Below are 27,556 nucleotides of genomic sequence, written 5' to 3'. Positions count from 1 at the left end.
TTCTTACAATAAAATCATTGGGATGATTCAATGGAACAACATACGAAAGCAATGGAATAACCAGATGTCTCAAAAAAAAGTAATGGAACAACATACGAAATCAATGGAATAACCAGATGTCTCAAAAAAAACAATGGAATAACTATTCCGGTGATTATTCCGGCCGTCCAATGGCTGAAACCTGTAGAGCTCAACAAGACGAGTCCAACGGTGGTGGTGATTCTCGAAGAGGTGGCCTATGGTGGTCAGATCGAGCTTCGAAAGTTTTGTTTTGCCACGACTTCAAACTCAGATTCCGGTGAAATAGGCGGCTGTTGGCGACAAACGAAGGCTGAGGGTGAGTTATAACGGTCCGGCGCTTCAGTTTGATGGGTTGACGTCTCAGATCGGTGGCCGGACGATAGAGTTTGGGTTCAGGCAAAGAGGGAGAAAAGAGAGCGAGAAAAAGAGAGAGAAAAAGAGGGGAACAGAGAGAACGTGAGAATGTAGGGGAGATGTAAGAGTGGGTATTTGTTTGAAAATTTTAAAATTTTCTCTCTCATTAGCCTAGTCATCAGTTCAGTCACCATACCACCTAGATTTGGGCTCCTATATTTTGGGCTACCTAGCATTGTTGATGAATATATGCATGTTAATACTATATTGTTGACGATACATGGCACAAAATCATAGTTTAGACGAGCACTATTTTGTTTTTTGTGAACACCCGTGATTAGATTGATAATACTGTTTTTTAAAGTTAAAAACCATCGAGGGAGAGTGTTTTAGTTAAGTTAGTTATTGTTTTTGTGACTAGCATGTTGCAACCATCCAATAAATTGATAGATCTTCAATTGGGGATCGGAAAAAAAAAAACCAAGATGACTAAGTAGTCAAGGGGTTTGGTTGACACCCACTTGCCTCAATACGAAATAATTGTAACAAAGAAGGGAATCAATCTTCTTTCATATTGGTTGGAATTCGTCAGGATCATTAATTAATTATTTTTTATAAATTTCTCATGCAAATGTTTGTGAAATTCAAAGAGAGTTGGCAAGGTTAACTGCTTTCTACCAAAGAATAGGTGACCAAATCATATCATGCATGTTGTTTGACCATAATGAGCGACGAAAATAACACAAAATGAACGATACAAAATCTACCCATTTCTTTTATTTTTCTAAATAAAAAAAAGAGGAAAAACACCCACATTTATAGCGAAATCAATGGTGGCTTTTTTTCTAGATTCAAAACTAGTCCAAGAATAAGAATTAATCTCTGCATTTTTTTTCAATGAACAAAACGGACAAACTTTGACATATGTTTAGAGAAAACCATTCGTTCAAAATTATCCTAATATTGACCCCAAAAAGTCTAAAAACTATGATTTTCATTTTACATGGTCGTCTCACATTATATTATTAAAACTTTCAATAGAAGAAAAGGTGGCAGCCGTTTTCAGCCCACTTATTGTCGCTCTCTGTGGTTTTCGGTTGCCTTTTGAAGAATAAAATAAATCATGGCATTGTTGTGTGGTAGGAGGAGAGGAATAACCAATAACAGAAAAAGAAAGAAAGAAAGAAGAAAGAAAGTGTATTAGGTGAATTGAAGGGAAGAAAAGTCACGGGAGAGCCTTAATGGGTGAGGTTACTAGTTTTTTTTTTTTGAGTGAGTCACAAGAAAGCCTGAGCTGGGTAGATTTGTCACATATTCGAATTTTCTTTCTTTGGACAAAATCCAAACCCAATCTCAAACTTCATCGATCAATTTTGTTAACCCAAAAAAAAATTTGATCCTTTAATAGTAGAAGACAAAGGTAGGTAAGTATTCTATCACGGGTTCTCTTAAAATATGGTTTTACATTTTAAGGATTTTAATGAAAATATATGGCAGCTAGTGTGTGCACAATTGTTTCCATGTGGTTATCAATTTTGTTAGACACATGTGATTAATAGAAGTAACTTATTCATCATTTGTCCTGATCACAATAATTTCACATATACATGTGTGTGTTAAGAAAATCTAGTTGAAACAAGATAAACCAATATTGTCTGCTTTCAACCAAAGACTCGCACGACTTTGTTCTTCTTGGGTCGTCGTTGTTGGTTCTTAGGATTAGAAAACAAGTTGGTTGTGTGAGAGGGATTGGACATTTACTTATATATCACTCAGTTGGGTTATGACAATCGATGTAGAGGTATAAAACAGTCAATTTTTTTTTGGTTTTTTGACATGTTTAACTAACCAATCGGTCGGTTATTTCGGTTTATTAGGGATTAGTCTATTCTATTTTTTTTAAATAACCAACCAATGTATTGGTTTGGTTGTCAATTCGATTTCTACGGTTTTTTAACACACCTAATTAATTTGATGTGAGATAAGCCTAACCACTCTCTCGCACTTGATGATTGGGTTATGGCAGATCTAACAAATGGACAAGTATATGTCATTTCCAAATAGATTGAGTCTTTGTTCCAATACTATATTAGAAAATCCAGCCTAAATATTACAAGCCAATATTGTCTATTTTGGGTCGATCAAATGTTCGCACGACTTTGTACTTCTTGGGTCATTATCATTTCTTAGACTCAGAAAATACATTGGCTATGTGAGATGAATTAAACCTTTATTCATATACCACTCAGTTAAGTTATGTCAATCCGATATAAGATAAAGTCTTACAATTTGTACACCTTCCACCTCTCAAACAAAAGCACGTGTTGATATGTCTTTTACCTTTGTTAAAATGGAAACATTATAACTTACATATAATTATCCCATAACATTAATTTGGACCAACCCACCTACTTCAGCAATTCAGATACTATTCAACTTTTACATTATATATACCACCAAAAAAAATTACTTCAATAATAGTGTAATGGTCAATTCTTGTGAGGTCAAATCATATAGATTCAAATTTTTTGAGTTCAATTTCTATTGAGAATAATACTTTTCTGATTACGCATTGAACTTTGAACTAACTTGCCTTATCGTTGAGTGGAAAATTTATGTGCACACGAAATTGACGACCCAAATTTAAACACAGATATGTCCAAATAACAAACTTATATAATGTGGTTCTCTGTTAAAAAAAATTATAAATTTGGACTCTTGAAAATGTTAGGCCTGCACCCATCAATCAATGTTTACAATTTATACGACTTTGTTAACAGAACTAGTCAATTGAAGGAAATTGGAATTTTGGGCTTCAAGTCTCTTCCAATTTCCAATAACCTACAGAGATTGGACTTGACCATGTCACAGATTTATATCTAGTTATGAACGCTGAATATTAATATTTAGATAGAAAAAAAAAACAATAGGTCATTTATTGGTTCCGTTTGATAGATAATTTTTTCAATAACAAGGGAAAGACAATTTATCATACAAAAAATCAAATTGCTCTAAAATACTCCTCCCAATCACCATCTTGAAACTGTTCCAAAATGATACCTTTATTGTATTCGAAATGCTATCCAAGAAATAGTTATTTGGTAAGCAAGTAGCATATATGCGTTCATATAATATCTCTCTCATTCATATCAATATTTGCCCAATAAATTTCTTTACAATGATGAAAATACCAAACTACCCCTCTCCCTCAAATGCCCAACAACTTATATAAAGCTGAAGCACCCATGTCATTCAACACACAATAGTCATTTTCACATTGTTGTTGTTTCTCCTGGAGTACTTTATTACACAATCAGGTCATTCCCTTTGCATTAAACGCTTCTTTTTGTTTTGTTTTTTATTTGGGTTTATTAAGTTTCTCCGATTGAAATCACAAGTGCAATTTATAGCGGCATTTTGTTGAATTTAATTTTGTTATTTTCATGGTTTATGTTGTTTTCATGACATTAATCAATTACTTGCAGAATATCAGAAATGGTTTTGACAGAAAATTTCCTCTTCGTGGGTTTTGTGTGTTGTATTGTGAAACAGGAGAAATATGAATATGGAAATGTTGGAGATGAAGAAGGAGAAGAAGAAAGGAAGGTGTTTGGCAATAATGGTGGTGGTGGCGATGGAGCTGCTTTTCTTGTTCTCTGCTTCTTCTGCAGAGCCAACAACCTCCCCATTCAGGTTCTCTCCTCCTCCTTCCTTCCTCTCTCTTTTCCTTTTTCACAAGCATTATATATATATTTATATATATAGACACAAATACATACATACATATAGAGAGACAGAGAAACAGAGACAGAGAAAGGGAGAATTGAACTTTTTAGATGTGTTCACATGTCCATAGTACCTCGGCTTTCTGCTCCATATTGACAAAGAAAAGTTTTGGACATTCCCAAAAACAATTTTTTTTTTCAACTTCTTGTTTCATTCAATCTACTTTGCATGTCCCTGACTGAAGTTATGGGTTCTAATCTCACCTCCTCCGAATATTTATAAGGAGGTGTGTGGGCTTAGTCTGCCCCTGTGTGGGCTTGATAGTCTGCCCCTGTGTGGGCTTGATTTGTGCCTCCTGCGTGGGGCCTGTTGACACCTGTACTTTCATAGGCTTGATCTGGTGGTGTGTCGTATGTTGTATTTGTACTCAAAAAAAAAAATCTACTTTAATTTTTTTTTAAAAATTTCTTCACTTTCTTGTGGTGGATAATTGTGCCCTGACCTCCCCTATGTGGCCTATATATGCACTTGGTTTGGTCATTGGTTTTTTCCTCTCCCAAAGAAGTCATATTCTCTGTATCTCCAATTTCTCCTCACCAACTCCATTTAAGATACTTTTACAAGGCAATGGGTATGTGTCCATGCATTAATGAGACCAAAAAGCTAAAAAAAATACTTACATTTTTTGGTTTTATATGTTGTAATACTGACTTGGTCACCATCAATTCAATGCTTAATTAGTTAAAATTAGGCTATGACTTAATGCATTATCTATGGGTCAGATTTTCTTTTGCCTATACCAAACCCAGATATTAATTTTTTTTTTTGAATCTGACTGTTTTTGGTAACTTATTAATTACATTGATGTCTATAAATTATATTCCCTTAAGAAAGACAGGAGTTTTGTTTTTCTTTTTTCTTTCTTTTTTTTTAAAAAAATGGAGGAGTTGAAATCTTGGTCATTCAATCTTTTAATGCTTTACCTGCCATATTGACTAGTTGCGTTTTATATTCATACTTACCTCATTCTCTCTTGTCATTTGCTTCCTAACACTGAATAATTACTTCATCTTCCCTGTTAGTAATTATCTTAAAGATGTGTACATGCATATGCATGTTAACATAAAACTATATGCAAAGTTTTTTTTTTATCGATAACGATACCATATAATTTTTCTCTTTTCATATCACCAAAGTAACCGAACCGGTTATATGCAAAGTATTTTATGTATATATAATCCATAAAATAATATTTCATATCAGAATAAATTTTTACATTAATTAGTGGGTATTTTTTTTATTTCTTTTTTCCAGAAAACTATTGTTAGGGGATCTTAAAGAATCAAAGACTAAGGCTTCTCCTTCAACAGTGTCACTGCTTAGAGAATATGAACATGAAGATGGAAAGATCATCGTAGATAATGGCATCCTTCAAGTCACAATTTCAATTCCAGATGGTTTTGTCACTGGAATCAACTACAATGGGATCGATAATCTACTTGCAACCCAAAATGAAAAGAACAATCGAGGGTATGTAGAATTAATTTATGCTTTTAATTAATCTATTAAAATTTGGGTTCGATTTAATTTGTATTCATCATTAGAAATTGAATTTTGATCATTTCATTTTCAGGTATTGGGACGTCGTGTGGGAAGAGCCTGGAAATCATGATATATTTGACAAGTAAATTTTTTTTTTTTTCTAATTCTTTGACTAACTTACTCTAATTTCGTTTTTGACCAAAAAAATTAATGATTTTGAATTATTACAGATTGGCAACAACAGATTTCAGGGTGATAGTGGAAGACGAGGATCAAGTAGAAGTTTCATTCACCAAAACATGGAATATCTCCCATCATGACTCCTACACGGTTCCCTTACACATAGACAAAAGGTACTCATTAAATTAATAGACACTTAGCAAAATTGTGACACTTTAATTCCAATTATGTCGAGATATAACATATAAAATCTGATATCCTACATCCAGATCGATTTTTTTCCATCCCTATACATAATTTCTAGGCATAATTTATGGACTTTGCAGGTATATATTGCGGAGAGGTGTATCGGGTTTATATGCGTACACGATCATGGAGCGCGAACAAGGATGGCCAGAAGTAGAAATGTACCAAACGAGGATTGTGTTCAAGCTTCGGGATGACCTGTAAGTAACTTATATATTATTAAGCTTAATTTCAATTAATAATTGTCATGCATATATACTCGATTTCAATTCTTCATATTTTTATAATTAACGTTGAATTAAATAGTGAATGAAGCCTTTAAGAAAAATGAAAGAGGATAAAACCATGATACCCGATAGAAATTTAATTGAAGTGTGAAAAATTAATTATGCCTAGAAGATGTAAGTATAGTATCTATATACAAGAACAAATGTAAAATTTAAAGTTGTAAGGGCATCAAACTTATGAGCTACACATTGAAATTTTGAGAAAAAAAAAAAGACGACTTGAAGTAATAAAAAATGAATAATGAAAACGAATATACTTCCTAGATTTCTATTGATTTTTTCATAAACTCAAAATTAAATATGATGTTGATAATCTCTAAATTAAATTAAATAAAAAAAATCAGGTTCAAATTCATGGCTCTATCAGACCAAAGACAGAGGGTCATGCCAGCGCCTGAGGACCGGGAAAGCGGTCAACCACTTGCCTATCCTGAAGCAGTTTTGTTGACCAGCGCAACCAATCCACGGCTTAGAGGAGAGGTATTATTTTATATTATTATGAATATGTAATTATTAAAATTAGACATTTTTAATGGAAATCTATCTTTAAATTTCTTCTGGTGGGGGGACCCATGTGAGAACTACTTTTGATGTTGTCAAAAAAGTCTTAGATTCTTTTCGTATGTTATGTTTGGACGGTTCCTATTCATAATCCCAGGAAGCTAGGTTGCATCTTTAATTAAATCATAAAATACCAGAAATTCTCCTATGTGGACCAAAAGTGTGGACCAAGTTTGTGGACTAAAATTCAATGGTTGTAATCAATCACAACATAAGTGGGGGCCACACATTTATTATGGGACCCATCACATCTATGATTGAAAAATAAGTCCACAAACTTGGTCCACACTTTTGATCTACGTAGGAGAATTTCTGCATAAAATAGATAATAATAAACAATTGGTTAAAATAGTATATCAACCATTGAGATTTCGATTATTCTAACTGCTCAATTATACGTATAAGATTTCATACCATCATGTGAAATATCTGAAACTCATAAATTCATTTGACTCTTCTACGTCCAGTTCAATAATTGAGATAACTTGAAATATCTTATCATTTTCGAGTTTTATTCGCCATCAACGAGTTAAGTTTTTAATGGAGTACCTTATAATGATAGTTCATATTCAAGGAGATCCCGTGATAATGTGTGTCGCAGGTGGACGACAAGTACCAGTACTCGTGCGAGGACAAGGACAATAGAGTTCACGGATGGATATCCAATGCAGATCCATCCGTTGGATTTTGGATGATCACGCCCAGTAATGAGTTCCGCAATGGTGGGCCCATCAAGCAGGACCTCACCTCTCATGTGGGCCCAACCGTCCTCAATGTAAACTACTCTCTAAACCCATTCAACAATATTATAGTGTGTGTACATATATATATATATATATATATATATATATATATATATATATTATTCGGAGCATGATTTGGAGATGCCCAAGTGCAGATGTTTGTGAGTACTCACTACGCTGGGGAGGACCTGGACACACATTACAGCAGTGAAGAGCCATGGAAGAAAGTCTTTGGTCCTGTTCTTATCTATCTCAACTCCCAACCCAACAACAACTCTTCACTATGGGAAGATGCTAAGAAACAGGTACAATTAATTAATATAATCTTTTTTTTTTATCCGAAAATGATAATTCAACTCAGAACATTCTAATTAGTTTGACTCCGAAGATTCATCAATAGGCTATACCTAAGTGATTAATTACCACAATCTCCTTAACAAACGCATTCTCTCCTATACATTCATTATTTTGGTCATTTATTTTATTTATTTATATGGTTTTATGCATTAATTCACAATTGATGTTGATTAATTAGATGTTAACTGAAGTCCAAAACTGGCCCTACGATTTCCCTCGATCCGAAGACTTTCCTACTTCTCTTCAACGTGGAAGCATCACAGGCCGATTGCTAGTAGTCGACAGGTTTCTTACATAAAATTTATTCATAATAATTTAATGTCTACATATATAAATAAAAAAAGAATAATTTTTTTCTTTATTTATTATAGATATGCTCACTACAACATGACCTGGACCAAGTCCGCATACGTGGGATTGGCTGCACCAGGAGAGTCAGGATCCTGGCAGACAGAGTCTAAGGTTCCTTCTTCAAAAACTTAAATTTTTTTGATGGTTAATGTGAAAATAATAGCCCAGAAAATTTTCTTTCTCTAATTTTATCTAATGTTTTTGGTTGAAGGGTTATCAATTTTGGACTAAGACAGACAGCAAAGGGAAATTCTTAATCAAGAATGTTAGAGTGGGTAATTACAGTCTCTATGCTTGGGTCCCTGGAGTTATTGGAGATTACAAATTTGATCCACTTATTTCCATCAATCCAGGTATGAATCATCCCTCACTAGCTATGTTAATCCCATATTTGTAAACCAACTAAGTGAAATATAAGCGAAATTAAGGCCATATATTGGGTGCTTGTTGACAAGTCGGGCCATGTGTTAGACCAAAAAAGACAATATTTGTTGTGTGGGTCTAGTGTTGCCACTACGCACTCTAGTCCAAACAAACGCGGTTTTTAGGCCCAAGTACTTTGGAGATGGTCAAGCCAGCCTCTGTTATTGGGCCTAATGAATTTACTCTTGGGCCTTTACAAAAGCAGGTGAGGAGATCAAATTGGATGTGATCAAGTACCATCCACCAAGGGCGGGCCCAACATTGTGGGAGATAGGGTATCCAGACCGCTCTGCTGAAGAGTTCTACGTGCCCGACCCGTATCCGACACTCATGAACAGATTGTACACCCAAGTGCGTGCAGAGAAGTTAGTCTAACTCCTAACACCTCTCCTTTTCACAACCTCAATAAGCTTCAACACATTAATATATTATTATTACTATTATTATAATCACTAATGTTAATTATCACAGGTTTAGGCAATATGGGTTGTGGGAACGATACTCGGATTTATACTCAACACAGGATCTAATCTACACGGTTGGTCTTGATAATTACCAAAAAGATTGGTATTTTGCTCATAACAGCAGGTACTTTTTAGCCTAAGCTATAATATTTATTTTTTGTATAGAAGAAATTAAGTGAGAGAGATCTAACATTTTCATTGCAGAAATGTAGGAAATAACACATACGCAGCAACGACGTGGCAGATTAAATTTGATCTAGTACATAATCCGGATCAAACTGGAAATTACACCATGCAATTGGCATTGGCAGCAGCCAATGGTGCTGAAATACAGGTGTGTAAAAATCAAACTGGCCCTTTGACTGTCAAGACTTATAATCCCCATATCGGATTGGCATAACCCGAAATCAAACATGTTTTCTGTGCCTAAATACTACGAAGAAAAATCAGTGCGGGCTTGTGGCTCATATCAAACAATATTTGTTGATGTGTTTGAGATTGGATTTCTAACATTAACATTCACAATTCCTACCATCTATCACTTGATTAATGAGTTTGATAATATAGGTTCGGTTCAATAACGGAGTCGCGGATCAGCCTCATTTTACGACGGGTTTAGTAGGCAAGGACAATGCCATTGCGAGACATGGAATTCATGGGTTATACCATTTGTACACTATTGGTGTACCAAGTGATCTGCTGAACAATGGTGGCAACACAATATTTCTCACACAGACAAGAACGAGAAGTCCTTTTTTTGGAGTTATGTATGACTATATTCGCTTAGAAGGACCTCCTCAACCTTGATTTAATTATACAATTCTATAGTTCGTGTATATATATATATATGTACAGAGGGACGGAGCTAGTATGGACCGCGACAGAGGCGAGTTCTTGCTCGTGTATGAGTTCATGCCAAATGGAAGCCTTGATATGCATTTGTTCAGCAAGAGAAGTTATACTCTACTCAATTGGAATTTGAGATATAAGATTACCCTTGGAATAGCCTCTGGATTGTTCTCTCTTCATGAAGAATGGGAGCAGTGCGGGAGCATCGCGACATCAAATCAAGTAATATAATGTTAGATTCAAGTTTTAATGCGAAGATTGGAGATTTTGGGTTCGCTCGACTCATGGACCATGAGATAGTCCGCTGACAACTGGATTAGCAGGAACTTTAGGCTACCTTGCACCTGAATATATAAGCACTAGCTAGAAGCCCAAACAAGGGATTTGGTTGGAATTCGTTAGAATCACTAATTAATTTTTTTTTTTTTATAAATTTCTTAGTCGCCAAACCATGCGCACTCGTTTGTATAAAATTCAAAGAGAATTGGCAACGTAAATTACTTTCTACCAAAGAATTGGTGACCAAATCATATCATGCATCTTGTTTGACCATCATGAGTCCCAAGGGAAACACAATTTCAATACAAATTTTACCCATTTCTTTTATTTTTCTAACTTTATAAAAAAAATAGTAAGAGGAAAAAACACCCACATATATAGCCAAATCAATGGTGGTTTTTTTTTTAAAGATAAAATAAGAGGAAAAAACACCCACATATATAGCCAACTTAATGGTGGCTTTTTTTTTTCCAAGATTCAAAACTAGTCCAGGAATAAAATTAATCTCTGTATTTTTTTTTCAACGAACAAAACTAACAAACTTTGATATATGTTTAGGGAAAATCATTAGTTCAAAATTACCCTAATTTTGACCTAAAAGAAATCTAAAACTATGATTTCATTTGACATATGCTCGTGCCATGTCATTATATTATTAGAACTTTCGATAGAATAAAGGTGGCAGCCAATTATTTGAGTGAGTCACAAGAAAGCTTGAGCTGGGTAGATTTGTCATCACATATTCGAATTTTCTTTCTTTGGACAAAATTCAAACCCAATCTCAAAATTGATCGATCAATTTAATTTGTTAACCCAAAAAAAAAAAGATCTTTTAATAGTAGAAGACAAAGGTAAGTTATTATTCTATCACGGGTTCTCTTAAGATATGCATGGTCTTTATAAATTGTAAATATTTAATGAAATTATGGATGTGCACAAATATTTTTTTTCCTTGAGATTGTCAATTTTGTTAAACACATATGCTCAATGGAGGCAGCCGCTTCACAAATAGATCCAACAGAAAACCGTTGTAAACTTCCAAATAATCCTGTCATCTTTGCAAGGACACAAAATCATTTGATTTATTACTCACATTAAAATAGTCTCATGATCCTTTTGCCCAGGGGTAGTATGTATTTAAGTTGTAATAGATGTAAGTAAATAGTAAAATAAATAATAAATCATTTATTAATTAAAGATAAATAACAAAAATAAATAAAATTAACAATTTCATATTCCTAAACATATACATTACAAAATAAAGATAAATATTTAAAATATTATACAAATAATATGCCTTTTACTCTGCTAATAAGATCCATGACTGTCGCAATCCCTCCCTTTCGGAGGTGAAGGTTGTGGATTACTCCAGCCAACTTGTAATTTTTATTGTTTGTTTTGGTATTTTTAATCATCGTTCTTTTCTTTTCTTCAAAAGCTGAAGGTTTGGGTGTCTGTGTAGGCTTTGATCTCCATCTCTAAGATTTTTGTCGTTGCTAAGCCCTCCATCTCGATCTCCTCCTCTCATAAATTGATAGTCATTGGTAAGCCCTAATCCCAATCTCCACCTCCGGCTTGCTACCACCACTTGACGACATGACAAGCCCTCTTTACAAAATTTGCGGAAGAACCCAAAATTAGAGCTGGACCCGAGTGTCATTGATGGTGGAATTGGCCACAATGATCGGTGTCGTGGAGTAGATCGAGGCGGTAACAGGGTTATTGATCATGAAAATTAGAATGTTACCTTTATTGTCATGCATATGAGTACCATTTTGGAATGTTACATTTATTGTCCTAAAATTACTTGCCCTAAAATAATTGTTTGGTAAAGAAATTAATAGCATATATGCTACTGAATATTACATACCAAACCAACCCACGTGATATATGTTTCTCATTCGTATCAGTAGTCAACACTTGCCAAATAAATGTCTTTACAATGACGAAAAGACCAAACCACCCCTCTCCCTCAAATGCCCAACAACTTAATATAAAGCTGAAGCAACCATGTCATTCAACACACAATAGTCATTTACCTTCTTGTTGTTTCTTCTCCTGGAGTACTTTATTACACAATCAGGTCATTCCTTTGCATTAAACGCTTTTTGTTTTGTTTTTTTGTGGGTTTTTTTAGTTGCTCCAATTGAAATCATAAGTGCAATTTATAGCGCCCAAAAAAGATACATATTTTGTTGAATTTAATTTTTTTTTTTATTTTCATGGTTTATGTTGTTTTCATGACATTAATCAATTACTTGCAGAATATCAGAAATGGTTTTGACAGAAAATTTCCTCTTCGTGGGTTTTGTGTGTTGTATTGTGAAACAGGAGAAATATGAAGATGGAAATGTTGGAGATGAAGAAGAAGAAGAAAGGAAGGTGTTTGGCAATAATGGTGGTGGTGGTGATGGAGCTGCTTTGCTTGTTCTCTGCTTCTTCTTCTGCAGAGCCAACAACCACCCCATTCAGGTTCTGTCCTCCTCCTTCCTTCCTCTCTCATTTCCTTTTTCACAAGCATTATATATATACACACACACACACATACATATAGAGAGACAGAGAGACAAAGACAGAGATGGAGAATTGAACTTTTCAGTTATGTTCACATCTCCATACTCCATAGTACTACTGCTTTCTGCTCCATATTGACAAAAACAAGTTTTGGACATTCCAAAAACAACTTTTTGTTTCATTCAATCTACTCTAGTTTTTTTTTTTTTAAAAACATTTCTTCACTTTCTTGTGGTGGATAATGGTGCCTTGACCTCCCTATCTAGCCTATATATGCACTTGCTGGTCATTGTTTTTCACTCTCCCAAAGATGAAAGAACTCATATCATATTCTGTATCTCCTATTTCTCCTGACCAACTCCATTTGAGACTTTTACAAGGCTATATGGGTATGTGTCCATGCATTAATATTGATTTGTTTAGCATCAATTCAAGGCTTAATAGGCAATGACTTAATGCATTATCTATTCTCAGATTTTCTTTTGACTATATATATTCGTGAACTCATCTTAATTACAAATCCTTGAGAAATTCTTTTTTTATTATTTTTTTTTCAGAATTTCAGTTTTTAAATGCATTGTTTGCTTTTGGGTTGGTAATAACAACTTGGCATAAAATGTATGTTCTAGATGCTAGATTTGCACCGAAGTATAAAATACATATAAAATAGAAAGTTTTAAGAAAATGAAAACACAAAATTTACGTAGTTCGACAACTTGCCTATGTTCACGGAGTCTAATATTTTATTAGAGTAGAGTGTCCAATATCCCCTTACAAATGTGGGAACGATATGTATTTATAGGCCTTGGGGGTTTGTCAGTTGATGTAATTATGTCAGTTCCTAAGACTATTTAACCGCCTCTGGTAACCTCCCGCTGTAACTGCTCCTGCCTAATTGTAACCGTTGAATAACTGATCTGTTTTGGAACTGCTTGAATTGTCGGATGAACTGCTTCTGGATAAAGCTCTTTTGTCTGGGAGTTGCCAATATTCTGTAACCGTACTGACATATATACGGAGTGTAATAATTTGCTCCACAAATACCCCCAGCCTTTTATTTACCTAAATAATTTTAGGATAAATTTAAAGGTTTTTCATGTTTATCAGCAAGTAGTCTTCTAGTTGGATTAGGAGAGGGGACCGGGGTCCGACCCCCTTGTTGGATCCCCTAGCCGGACCCCAACTCCCTTGAGAAGCTGGGGGGTTCAGCCTCCTTCGGGAGCTCCTACTCCCGAGGGATCAAGAATCCAACCCCCGAGGATCGATTATCTTATCGGACCCCAACAAGGTTTGGCCCAACGTGGGGTTCGGCCCCAGAGTGGGGTTCAATCCCAGAGTGGGGTTTGGCCCCAGCTTGGGGTTCGACCCCAGAGTGGGGTTCCGCCCCAACGTGAGGTTCAGCCCCAGAGTGGGGTTGGGCCCCAGAGTGGGGTTTGGCCCCAACGTTGGGTTCGACCCCAGAGTGGGTTTCGGCTCCAGCTTGGGGTTCTACCCCAGAGTGGGGTTCGGTCCCAGAGTCGGGTTCGGCCCCAGCAGCGTGGGGTTTGGCCCCAGCGTGGGGTTTGGCCCCCTTCGGGAGCTCCTTTCGAGCATATTTTTTATGGGACTTGCCAAGGGACTTCTTTCAGTGGTCTTTTTCATGCTTATCCCTCCGGACCTGAACATCGTCAGGAGGTAATTCTTCCCTCCTAGATCCTTCTGGAACTTGAGACATGATGTTTTACAGAGAAACTCTTCGTTTTCCACAGACAACGCTAATTGTCGATGCTAGATTTGCACCGAAGTATAAAATACGTATAAAGTAGAAAGCTTTAAGAAAATGAAGACACAAAATTTACGTGATTCGGCAATTTGCCTATGTCCACGGAGTCTGATATTTTATTAGAGTAGAGTGTCCAATATCCCCTTACAAATGTGGGAACGATATGTATTTATAGGCCTTGGGGGTTTGTTAGATGATGCAGTTATGTCAATTCCTAAGACAATTTAACGCCTCTGGTAACCTCCTGTTGTAACTGCTCCTGCCTAATTGTAATCGTTGAATAACTGATCTGTTTTGGAACTGCTTGAATTGTCGGATGAATTGCTTCTGGATAAAGCTCTTTTGTCTGGGAGCTGTCAATATTCTGTAACTGTACTGACATATATACGGAGTGTAATAATTTGCTCCACATATGTGTTAGTTTTTCAACTTTGACAGATAATATTGATAAATTACATTACTACATATATATACCAAACCCAGATTTTTTTTTGTTTTGAATCTAACTGTTTTTGTTAAGTTATTAATTATATTGATGTCTATAAATTATATTCCCTTAAGAAAGAGCAGGAGTTGAAATCTTTGTCATTCAATCTTTTAATTACTTCATATTCCCTGTTAGTAATTATGTTAAGGATGCGTACATCCATGTGCATGTTTATATATGACTATATGCAATTTAACTTTTTTTAAAACCAATAACGATACCATACAAATTTACTCTTTCCATATCATTATGGTGGTTATACGCAAAGTATTTGATGTATATATAATCAATGAAATAATGTTTCACATGAAATCAAGTTTTAACATTAATTAGTGGGTATGTTTTATTTTTCAGAAAACTATTGTTAGGGGATCTTAAGGAATCAAAGCCTAAGACTTCTCCTTCTAAAGTGTCACTGCTTAGAGATGGAAAGATCATCTTAGATAATGGCATCCTTCAAGTCACAATTTCAACTCCAGATGGTTTTGTCACTGGAATCAACTACAATGGGATCGATAATCTACTTGCAACCCAAAATGAAATGAACAATCGAGGGTACGTAGAATTAATTTATGCTTTTAATCTATTAAAATTTAGATTTGATTTAATTTGTATTCATCATCAGAAATTGAATTGATCGTTTCAGGTATTGGGACGTCGTGTGGGAAGAGCCTGGAAATCATAATATATTTGACAAGTAAATTTTTTTTTTCTAATTCTTTGACTAACTCACTCTAATTTCGTTTTTGACCAAAAAAAAATGATTTAGAATTATTACAGATTGGCAACAACAGATTTTAGGGTGATAGTGGAGGACGAGGATCAAGTAGAAGTTTCATTCACCAAAACATGGAATGTCTTCAATCATTGACTCCTACACGGTTCCCTTAAACATAGACAAAAGGTATGCATTAAATTGATTAATACTTTTTAATTAATAAATACTTAGCAAAATTGTGACACTTTAATTACAATTGTGTGGAGAGAACATATAATATCGGATATCCTGCGAGTAGGGTCTGGTTCGATTTTTTTTTCATTCCTAAACATAAATTTTGGGCTTTGCAGGTATATATTGCGGAGAGGTGTGTCAAGTTTATATGCGTACACAATCATGGAGCGTAAACAAGGATGGCCTACCAAACAAGGATTGTGTTCAAGCTTCGGGAGGACTTGTAAGTAACTTATGTATATATAAAGCTTAGTTTCAATTAATCATTATCATGCATATATAGTCGATTTCAATTCTTAATATTTTTGTACTTTAACGTTGAATTAAATAGTGAATGAGGCCTTAAAAAGAGAATAAAAGAGGATAATATCATGAGAGCGGAATATAATTTCAATTGAAATATGAAAAATGGTAGAAGATGTAGGTATAGTATGAGTAATTAAATTACTTAATAAAATTATTAAGACATGTATATTGCCTGTTGAATGGAGAAAAATAACGATGATACATATATATAAGAACAAATGTACTATTCAAAGTTGTAATAATTATAGAGGCATCAATCTTATGAGCCACACATTGAAATTTTAGAGAAAAAAAAGTTGTGGAATGAAGATTCAAATCGGTATCTAAAATATTGGAAAACCAATTTGGTTTCATGCCGAGACGATCCATAATGGAGATGATTTTTTTCTACTAACAAGGAGACTAGTAGAAAAATATAGAGAAGACATATGATAAGTTGCATAGGCAAGTAATATGATGGATTTTAGAGAATATATAAGTCTTAATTAGTTATATTATTATGACCAAGGATATAATGAATGAGTTACAAGGGAATTTCCATCATAATAGATTTTCATATGTAGCAGAAATGCTATTGCTTTGATGGATGTATGGCCAAACGAGAGAATATGTGATAAAAAAATTATTAAATCTAATGTAGGAGTAACAACATTTGAAGATCAATTGTGAAAAAATTGTTTAAGATAGTATGCACATGTTCAACATAGAGATAATGGTGCGACGGTGAAGAGAATTGAGAGAATTTGTATAGAAAAGAGTATACAACGAAGAGGAAGACGTGAAAAGAAATGACTTGAAGTAATAATAAATAATATGAATTTAACAAGAATTGATGAGAGGATGAACTAAGTAAAATGGATGATGAAATTTAATACACTTAGTATATTCTCGTTGATTTTTTTTATAAACTCATTCGGACAATATATCTGTTACCAACATATATGCTACTGATAAAATTGTCTATCAAACCGACCTAAATAAAAAATATCAGGTTCCAATTCATGGCTCTATCAGACAAAAGACAGAGGGTGATGCCAACGCCTGAGGACCGGGTAAGCGGTCAACCACTTGCCTATCCTGAAGCAGTTTTGTTGACCAGTCCAACCAATTCACGGCTTAAAGGCGAGGTATTATTTTATATTCTTCTAAATATGTATTTATAAAATTATCTATTTTTATTGACAATCTATCCCGTGATACTACTGTGTGTCGCAGGTGGACGACAAGTATCAGTACTCGTGCGAGAACAAGGACAATAGAGTTCACGGGTGGATATCCAATGCAGATCCATCCGTTGGATTTTGGATGATCACGCCCAGTGATGAGTTCCGCAATGGTGGGCCCATCAAGCAGGACCTCACCTCTCATGTGGGCCCAACCGTCCTCAATGTAAACTACTCTCTAAACCTATTCAACAATATTATATAATGTGTGTGTATATATTATTTGGATTTTGGAGCATGATTTGGAGATGACCAAGTGCAGATGTTTGTGAGTACTCACTACGCTGGGGAGGACCTGGACACACATTACAGCAGTGAAGAGCCATGGAAGAAAGTCTTTGGTCCTGTTCTTATCTATCTCAACTCCCAACCCAAGAACAACAACTCTTCACTATGGGAAGATGCTAAGAAACAGGTACAATTACTACAATCATTTTTTTTATCCGACAATGATAATCGAATTCAGAACCCTCTGAGTCCATACAGTTTAAGTCTTGAGAGATTAATCATTAGACTATACCTAAGTGATTAACTACTACAATCACCTTAACTAATTGACACATTCTCTCCTATACATTTATTAATTTGGTACATTTATTTTATTTACATATATGGTTTTATGCATTAATTCACAATCGATGTTGATTAATTAGATGTTAACTGAAGTTCAAAACTGGCCCTACGATTTCCCTCGATCCGAAGACTTCCCTACTTCTCTTCAACGTGGAAGCATCACAGGCCGATTGCTTGTAGTCGACAGGTTTCTTACATAAAATTTATTTAGTGTCTACATATATAATATAAATAAGAAGAATAATGTTTTTCTTAATTTATTAATTATAGATATGCTCAATCCAACAGGACCTGGGCCAAGTCTGCATACGTGGGATTGGCTGCACCAGGAGAGACGGGCTCCTGGCAGACAGAGTCTAAGGTTTCTTGCTTCAAAAACTCTTGTAAAAAAATTGATTTTTTTGATGGTTAATGTGAAAAAAAATTTATGTCTCTGATTTTTAATTTATTTTTTACAAATGTTTTTGGTTCAAGGGTTATCAATTTTGGAATAAGGCAAACAGCGGCGGGAAATTCTTAATCAAGAATGTTAGAGTGGGTACTTACAGTCTATATGCTTGGGTCCCCGGAGTTATTGGGGATTACAAATTTGATCAACTTATTTCCATCAGTCCAGGTATGATTCATCCATCCACTAGCTATGTCAATACTTGGAATCACACATTTGTCTTTATGTTGAACAATATTTGTTGTGGGGCCTTAGTGCTGCCACTACGCACTTCATCCACAAACGTGTTTTCTAGTCCTATGTACTTCGGTTACGGCCTAGGAGATCAAATATGTATGGTCCGTGGCCTAAACAGACCATATTTATTGATGTATTTCTGCTTGAATTTCTGACAAACTACTCTCTTTCTCTTGTAATCAATCCCTCCCATCCAAATGAGCTCCTTCACTAAAATATTAACTCTTGGGCCTTTACAAAAGCAGGAGAAGAGATCAAATTGGGTGTGATCAGCTACCATCCACCGAGGGCGGGCCCAACATTGTGGGAGATAGGGTATCCAGACCGCTCCGCTGAAGAGTTCTACGTGCCCGACCCGTATCCGACACTCATGAACAGATTGTACACCGAAATACATGCACAGAAGTTAATCCCAACATCTTTCCTTCTCACAACCTCAATAAGCTTCAACACATTATTATTATTATTATTATAATAGTTAATTATAATCACTAATCTTAATTATCGCAGGTTTAGGCAATACGGATTGTGGGAACGATACTCGGATTTATACTCAAAACAGGATCTAATCTACACAGTTGGTCTCGATAATTATCAAAAAGATTGGTATTTTGCTCATAACAACAGGTACTTTGTATAGCCCAAGCTATATTTATTTTTGCATAGAAGAAATTAATTGAGAGGGATCTAATATTTTCATTGCAGAAATGTAGGAAATAACACATACGCAGGAACGACGTGGCAGATTAAATTTGATCTAGTACGTAATCCGGATCAAACTGGAAATTATACCATGCAATTGGCATTGGCAGCAGCTAATGATGCTGAAATACAGGTGTGTAAAAATCGACCTTCCCCATAACTGTCAAGACTTATAATCCCACATCGGATCGACATACCCCAACAACAAACATGTGGGCTAAGAGCGGACAATATTTATTGATGTGTTTTAACATTCACAATTCCTATCATCTATGACTTGATTAATAGCTAGTGGGTTTACTAATATAGGTTCGGTTCAATAACGGAGTCGCGCAGCAGCCTCATTTTACGACAGGTCTAGTAGGCAAGGACAATGCCATTGCGAGACATGGAATTCATGGGTTATACCATTTGTTCAGTATTGGTGTACCAAGCGATCTGCTTAACAGTGGACGCAACACAATATTTCTCACACAGACAAGAACGAGAAGTCCCTTTTCTGGAGTTATGTATGACTATATTCGCTTAGAAGGACCTCCTCAACCTTGATTTAATTATACAATTCTGTGTGTGTATATATATATACACACAGGGACTGAGCTAGTATAGAACCAGGGTGCACGTGCCCCCGCATTTTTTGAATTGTGTGTGTATACACATGGACGGAGCTAGTATAGGACAAGAGGGCACGTGCTCCCGCATTTTTTTAATTTTTTTTTAAAATAATGGAATAGAAATTTGATTTGATTTCAATATTAATATTTATTAACTTAGCATAGAATTTAGTTTTTATTTCAATATTAACATTTATTAACTTAGTCTATTAACTTATAATGAAATATTCATTTTAGTTATTAAATAGTGATTCATATAGTTATCTACCCTATTATTTCACAATTAATCATTACAACTAGTATTTGTACAAGGTACTTTTAATAAGCGACATATACTAGTATTTGTACAACTAGTATTTTAGTATTTGTACAACTAGTATTTGTAACTCAATTGTAATCGCTAGTCTTTCAAAACCAAGTTATATTTATTGAAATGAATGTTAACAAAGAATATTTAAAATTTGAAAAAACATATTTGTATTTTGACCGGTCTTATGAACCCAACAATATTTTTTTGTTCCAAAAAAGATAATCAAATTCAACATAAAAAATGCATGATAATTCTGAATCATTGGATACAAAACAAAAGACATTGCATACATTTTTCAAGTTACATTTGATTTTCATTTTGAACAAAAACAAAATATCATTAGGTTCACTCGCAAGATGGAAAATCTTCAAAAGTGAACCTTATTTGCATCCCCATTTTACAAAGTATACCACATTAATCTGCAAAAAAAACCTAATCTATCAACACCTCCACTTGACCCTAGTTACCATTCTTAACCCTAAATTTCCCAAATCTTCTCTCTTCCTTCTCTCCTTTACTAGCCCCAAATCCTTCTCTCCTTCTTCCCTTCTCCTTGCCGACTTAGACTCCATAACTCAACTCATTTTCTTCACAGATCTTACACACTCAAACCCGATGACAGAGATTGCTTCAACTTGTCAGCATTTTCCGAGTCAAATGCACACAAGGTATAGAGGTACGTGGAGCAGCGAACCTTGAACTTAACAACATCCTTACTCCCCTTGTTCTTGACAGAGCAGTCATCCTTCCTCATAACCGTTAGGAGGAAATCCTTGATTTCATGAATTTGCTTAGACATTTTAGTTATCGGTCTCTTTTTCTTCTTCTTCAAAGGAGGAGACGGGAACCTCATTCTCCTCCGGCCCAGCCTCCTTGAGTTCAACTTGGGGTCACATAGGCTCTTTAGTCGCACAGAACTGATTTCGTTTCCTGCAAAATTGAGAGAGGGAGAAGGAAGGAGGTAGAGGAAAGCAATAAATCGTGGATGTAGATTGAAAAAACACAAAAATACACAAAATGAGATGAATTCATAATTGTTATGTTTTTAGTTAAAATTTGCTTAGATTAAGGTGTATTCAGTAAATTCATCATCATCTTTCAACTAAATAGAGAAACCTTCTAGAACTTTGGAATTCTTACTTTCTTAGCAAAATTGTGATAATGTTTATGTTAGGATACAAAAGTATTTTCCTTATATATACAATTATCTCTCATTTATCACGTTTCTTTGGTAGGTGGTCAAAAGATTTCCGATCTCGTGATTCTCGTCAAGCAATGCTTCTATCCCCCATTTATACCTCAACGTTCTCTACAGCTCACACTCGCACACTTAAACAATTTCTTCTGTGGAAAAAAGAGAAGAAAATGGGTATGTCACCAGAAGCAGTACTCCCAGTCTCTTGCTTCGGATGGGCAGCTAGAGACACATCTGGACACCTCTCCCCTTTCAACTTCTCTAGAAGGTAAATTCTTTAGTAGCAATTACTCGATTCGACCTTTCATGATGATAATGTTGATGCGTGAATGTGCAGGGATACTGGTGATGAGGATGTGAGATTCAAGGTTTTGTATTGTGGGATTTGTCACACTGATCTCCATAATGCCAAGAATGATTGGGGCGTTTCCATTTACCCTCTAATTCCTGGGTACAATTACTTTGTGTTAATTTATCCAATTTTTCTTGTTTTCTTGATTCACCATTTGCCATGTTTTATTCTTACAAAGCTTCTTGAAGAATTTCTGTTTTTAGTTGCTTGTACTGATTGATTCAATTAGGCTGAACTTTGAACTGTGCATCAGCTTGAAACAAATAGCATTTCCACAGACTTGAAAATGCTTTTTTTATCAGTTGAGTTCCATAGTAATATGTATATTTAGTCTATGAACTATCTCTTAGTATATGTGTGCTGATGTGCCTATCACAAATTTATAGAATTTAAAGGAATTATATTAGAGGGATAGGGTCCACTTACAACAGTAAACCTGTCTTAATTTTCATTATCATGTTCAATTGGTGTTTATTTATTATCCATTTTTTGATCTTACCATCACAAGGATTTGCATTTTGTTTTTTGTAATACACAAAAGGTCACCCTTAATAAATTGGCTTAACCCAATAAGTAATATGGAAGACAAAGGTTCTCCAACAATTTATGATCTACTTGTTCTATTGGTTTTAATTCTAAATTTGAAACTTGGTAAATTTACAGTCTGGTGCATCTAAAAATGTTTACTGACTTTGAATCCTTTTGTAGCCATGAGATTGTGGGAGTAGTGACTGAAGTGGGGAGCAAGGTGAAAAAAGTTAAAGTGGGAGATAAAGTGGGAGTAGGATGCATGGTTGGTTCATGTCGATCATGCGAGGACTGTTCCAATGACCTTGAAAATTACTGCCCTAAAGTGGTATGGACCTATGGTGTTCCTGACTATGATGGGATGGTCACATATGGTGGCTACTCCGATCACATGGTTGCCAATGAGCACTTCATTATTAGATTCCCGGAAAACATGCCACTTGATGCCGGCGCTCCCCTACTGTGTGCTGGAATCACAGTTTATAGTCCCTTGAAATATTTTGGGCTGGACGTACCTGGTACACATGTTGGTGTGGCTGGCCTAGGTGGGCTTGGTCATGTTGCTGTTAAGTTTGCTAAGGCTTTTGGTGCAAAAGTGACAGTGATTAGTACCTCTCCTACGAAGAAACAAGAAGCTTTGGAGCATCTTGGTGCTGACTACTTTTTGGTCAGTAGTGATCAAGACCAGATGAAGGTAATATTGGATTATTCTAAAAGTAGATAAGCGAGAAAATATAAGATTAATAATGTCATGATATTGACTCCATGATTGATATGTATTTAACTTGCATGTGACAGGCTGCTATGCGAACAATGGACGGTGTCATTGACACCATTTCCGCAAATCACTCTATTGTGTCACTGACTGGGCTGTTGAAGTCTAATGGAAAACTTATTCTAGTTGGTTTACCAGGGAAACCGCTTGAGCTGCCTGCCTTTGCTGTGGTTGCTGGTAAGGAAGAGACAGTTTATAAAGACTATTGAAATCTGCTCAAATTTATATTAATGTACTCTTGTTATCTGTTGCAATGATGAGTGTGATAGTAATGTATTGTTGTGTTGATAGTTTTATATCAAGTTAACTAGAGTTGGCGTCCGTATATGCAATTAATGCCAAACTTCAACTTCTGTTTAACCAACGCTTGGCTTCATGCTTGGGATTATTTTTACAATTCAATCAGAACAAGAAAATGGGTTGTTGCCTATATTTAGTTCAATTGTCAGAAACTGTTTGTGACACAAATTTTACTGGCATTTTTTTCAATAGCGCGGGAAATGATTATGTATTGCAGTCTGCAGCTTGTTTTGTTTGTTGTACATGGTGTTTCTGAAGCACCGGATATATAAAGCCAGATTTTTGTTATTTGGAATTCAATTTTGACAATCGATGATCTAAAGAGCTTGTGCTTGCTTTTGCCTGGATTTGTTTGTAAGCATTTATGCATTGATTTCTGTAAGTAATGAACTCTACTGTTGTTAAAACAGCAAGGAAGACAGTAGCTGGGAGCTGCATTGGAGGAATGGAGGAGACACAAGAGATGATTGACTTCGCGGCAAAGCACAATATAACATCAGACATTGAAGTTATTCCAATGGATTATGTGAATACTGCAATGGAGCGCCTTGTGAAAAACGATGTTAGATATCGATTCGTCATTGACATTGGAAACACCATGGCTGCTACCAAACCTTGATGATGAGACCAGTTAGCCCTTACGGTTTTTTGAATGTGATGTATTTCAGTGGTACTATTTGTGGTGTCTGTTTCTTGAATGCTATGTATTCCGTCGATTCACGTCGGTTGAATTATTGGTCAATAAAAATGAGATTGTTGGAGTAGTCATGGAGGTGGGAAGTAATGTACAAAAGTTCATAATTGGAACAAAGTTGGTGTAGGTTGCATTATAAGATCATGCCATTCTTGCTCTAGCTGCAATGACAATCTTGAGAGAATTACTGCCCAAAATGATACTCTCTTATGGCTCCAAGTACCATGATGGCACATATGGAGCCTATTCCGACATCATGGGCGCTGACAGCCTGCCTCTTGATGCATCTTCTCCTTTGTTGTGTGCTGGAATTAATCACATTTTATAGCTTCTTGAAATGTTATGAACTTGACAAACCTGGTATGCATTGGTTGGCCATGGTGGGTTAGGTCATGCAGCTGTGAAGTTTGCCAAGGCTATGGGGGTTAAGGTGACAGCTTTGATTGGGATGGTGGAGTTGATTGTGGTAACTCATTTGTAAGCATGGGAGGTTGCAAGTTTAGCTCCCACGCCCTCAACAGTTTCGATGTTATTTTTCGCACGGATTTCGGTTTGGTTTGAGTTGACCGTCGGAGTTTAGGGCTAACCTAACCATCTTGGGGTGGAGAATTCTCGGTTACCAATTAATTAACATTGGTTGGTCTAGATTTATGATACTAACAACGGTAGTTTGTGTTGACAGGGAGATGGTTACATTGGAGGAACGAATGAAGGAGACTCGAGAGATGATTGATTTTGCACGAGAGAATAAATGAATTGAGGTGGTTTTATTTTGCCTTGAAGCATCTGTTTTTGGGCCTGGGCTTTTGCAGGATACGTGAGAAACCCATGGAAAGTAAATATAAAACATTGATGACTGTTTCTGGGCCGACGAAACCATGGGCTGGGTTATTGGGCTTGACGTTTTATTGCAGTAATTAAAGGGAAGCTCCAGTGTCACATATACCCCTGAACTTCGTGCACGTGAGAGTGACGTGACGGGTGCTAACGATAAGAGAAATGATCGAAGCACACAGTTTCCTACAGAAAGAAGTACAATTATATATAATTCACTCACTCACTTTTTAAATAATTAATACAGAAATTAGCTATGACAAACAGTGAAAACTGATTGTGATAAGATTCACTAGTATATGAGTAGTTCAGATGACGCTCATATATGTGATAACTCATAGAGATTTCGAGTTCGAACTTCCCACATTCCTTTCATATATCAAAAGAAAAAGAAAAAGAAAATTGATTGTGATATCGATATGGATGTAACATTTGACAAACCTGTGTAGTTCTTAAGGCAAAGCAGTAGATCTGTGTACTTGTGTCTGCTACTGATCTAAATTAATTAATTGCAATCCGACCAATATACAGTTATAAATAAATGTGGATTTTTAATTTTGGTTCTCTCTTCCATCAATTTTCTTATTAGAACCGGCAAGTATTTAACCTATTAACCCTACCTTGCTTCAAATTCCACTTGTGACTTGACCTGCAACACATACATGTGTTGTGTCAGTAAGGTATAGGTGTAAACAATACAATGGTGTCCAAATTCCTTAATGAATAATCTAGGCGGATTAATGTCATTTTTAGTTACTCGGATAACCCATATTACAATTTAATCTCTGAAAGATCGAATGTTATGAAATGAATCAAATGATTATTGATTTTGCAGAATCATTTCATGGTCAATTTTTATGGAGTTTTGATCGATCAACACACTGAAATATATGGAAGCAAGGATGGAGCTACACATGCCTCCTGGATTTTGAGAAAAAAATTACTAGATAATATTTACATATAAGTCTACATATTTGACATAACAATGTTGAGTGGTTTAGTGGTTGTTAACTTTTTTATTTCATTTATTTTGTGCCTTTTCTATTTTTTATTTTGTGCTCTTTATTTTTCCTATTTTGTCTCTTTATTTATGGTGTCAAAAATTGGTGCTCTTCCTATTAGCTATTTTTGTCTCTTCTTTTTTCTTTTTTAATTTTAGCTTTTAGGTTAACTATTTCTCTCAAATATCATGAATTGTGTTGTTACGTATTCAATAATTAATAAAAGTTGTTTCCTATTCAATTTTTTGTAATATAAAATAATGTATATAATTTAATTAAAATGACTATAGTATTGCATACTAATTACGCTATATTTATTGGACTGAATATTTATAAACGATGTATAAATAGCTCAAAAAAAAATTCGTGGTGGTGCTACCTCATTGTAAATCCTGACTACGTCCTTGTATAGAGGTAACATAAGATGAAAATAGAGAGAAACGGATGTGAATGCCCGTGACTGTGAGAAGAGAAGAAGTAACGTAGGGTAAGTTGGAAGGAAGATTAAATAATAATAATAGTAGGAAATTTGTGGAGAGGAGAGTAGTGTTAGGTGTGAAGATTGTTGTTTCTGGTTTGGTCTCACGGGAATCCAGCCACCTCTCTCACGTGTTCCACTCACCTCTGCTCTGCATGCATATGTGAGTGATATGTGTGTGTCGTCTATAGCTACATATATATATATATATATATATATATATCAATTATGATATTATGTCCATTCTCAAGTCTGGACTTACCTGTTTTACGTTTCTTCTCCACCATATACATTTCCTTGGGCGGTAGTTGCGTCCCAATATTTCCATCCATCCATCCACACACACACACACATATATGTATGTATGTATGTATGTATAGGAATTAAAATCGGCTGATATAGGACGGTGTTTCTGTAAAACTCTGATAATGTAATGATTCATATATATAGCTCATCTAATCTCAATCAATTATGCACAACATTAATTATATGTGATTATATATGTATATAGATCTGAAGGAGTACAAATGCTTTCTTATTCCATAAAATAGCATTGCTGGGAAAAGAGGGTATCTTTGCAGTATGTACACTTCGCAATTGTACTTTCTTTTCCATCTGCAATTCTGTTGATTCCTGAACCCATATAATTTAAAAATCATATTATCTAATTAAGACATGATATATATATATAATTTCAAGAACAACTCACTAACTTAAAAGTTCATGAAGCCCCTTAAGAGTTTCCATCTTAAGGAAGAAAGCTTGCTAGGCTCTATTTTTCAAAAAAAAAAAGAAAGAAAAAGAAAACCGTACTTTCAGACGTGTGAGGAGTTATTCATATATATATATATATATATATGGGGACATTGTAAAGTGGAGTGTCGTGGG

The 27,556-nt window shown here is 35.2% G+C and overlaps 3 protein-coding genes and 1 pseudogene across 3 annotated transcripts; 3 read left to right on the top strand and 1 right to left on the bottom strand.

Annotated features, from left to right (window-relative positions):
* Positions 1-3,565: 3,565 nt before the first annotated feature.
* On the top strand, positions 3,566-10,616 carry LOC120012273 (rhamnogalacturonate lyase B-like). The gene is made up of 16 exons (XM_038863612.1): positions 3,566-3,692; positions 3,928-4,068; positions 5,416-5,631; positions 5,735-5,785; positions 5,874-5,996; positions 6,150-6,269; positions 6,701-6,836; positions 7,519-7,692; positions 7,816-7,965; positions 8,196-8,302; positions 8,389-8,479; positions 8,580-8,721; positions 8,997-9,156; positions 9,263-9,379; positions 9,460-9,589; positions 9,823-10,616. The coding sequence occupies exons 2-16, from the start codon at positions 3,935-3,937 to the stop codon at positions 10,060-10,062; spliced, it is 2,091 nt and encodes a 696-aa protein (XP_038719540.1). The 5' UTR covers positions 3,566-3,692; positions 3,928-3,934; the 3' UTR covers positions 10,063-10,616.
* A 3,993-nt stretch (positions 10,617-14,609) lies between these two features.
* Positions 14,610-20,297, top strand: LOC120012584 (annotated as a pseudogene).
* A 687-nt stretch (positions 20,298-20,984) lies between these two features.
* On the bottom strand, positions 20,985-21,530 carry LOC120012312 (60S ribosomal protein L38-like). The gene has a single exon (XM_038863671.1). The coding sequence runs from the start codon at positions 21,362-21,364 to the stop codon at positions 21,110-21,112; it is 255 nt and encodes an 84-aa protein (XP_038719599.1). The 5' UTR covers positions 21,365-21,530; the 3' UTR covers positions 20,985-21,109.
* Positions 21,531-21,780: 250 nt separating this feature from the next.
* On the top strand, positions 21,781-24,496 carry LOC120012309 (8-hydroxygeraniol dehydrogenase-like). The gene is made up of 5 exons (XM_038863667.1): positions 21,781-21,974; positions 22,044-22,157; positions 22,767-23,280; positions 23,385-23,538; positions 24,072-24,496. Exons 1-5 carry the CDS (start codon positions 21,787-21,789, stop codon positions 24,278-24,280), a joined length of 1,179 nt encoding a protein of 392 aa, XP_038719595.1. The 5' UTR covers positions 21,781-21,786; the 3' UTR covers positions 24,281-24,496.
* Positions 24,497-27,556: the final 3,060 nt, after the last annotated feature.

The sequence above is a fragment of the Tripterygium wilfordii genome, chromosome 13, assembly GCF_013401445.1.
Source record: "Tripterygium wilfordii isolate XIE 37 chromosome 13, ASM1340144v1, whole genome shotgun sequence".
Classification (NCBI taxonomy): Eukaryota; Viridiplantae; Streptophyta; class Magnoliopsida; order Celastrales; family Celastraceae; genus Tripterygium; species Tripterygium wilfordii.
The sequence above is the reverse complement of the archived record's forward strand: the minus strand, read 5'-3'. Positions and strand labels throughout refer to the sequence as shown.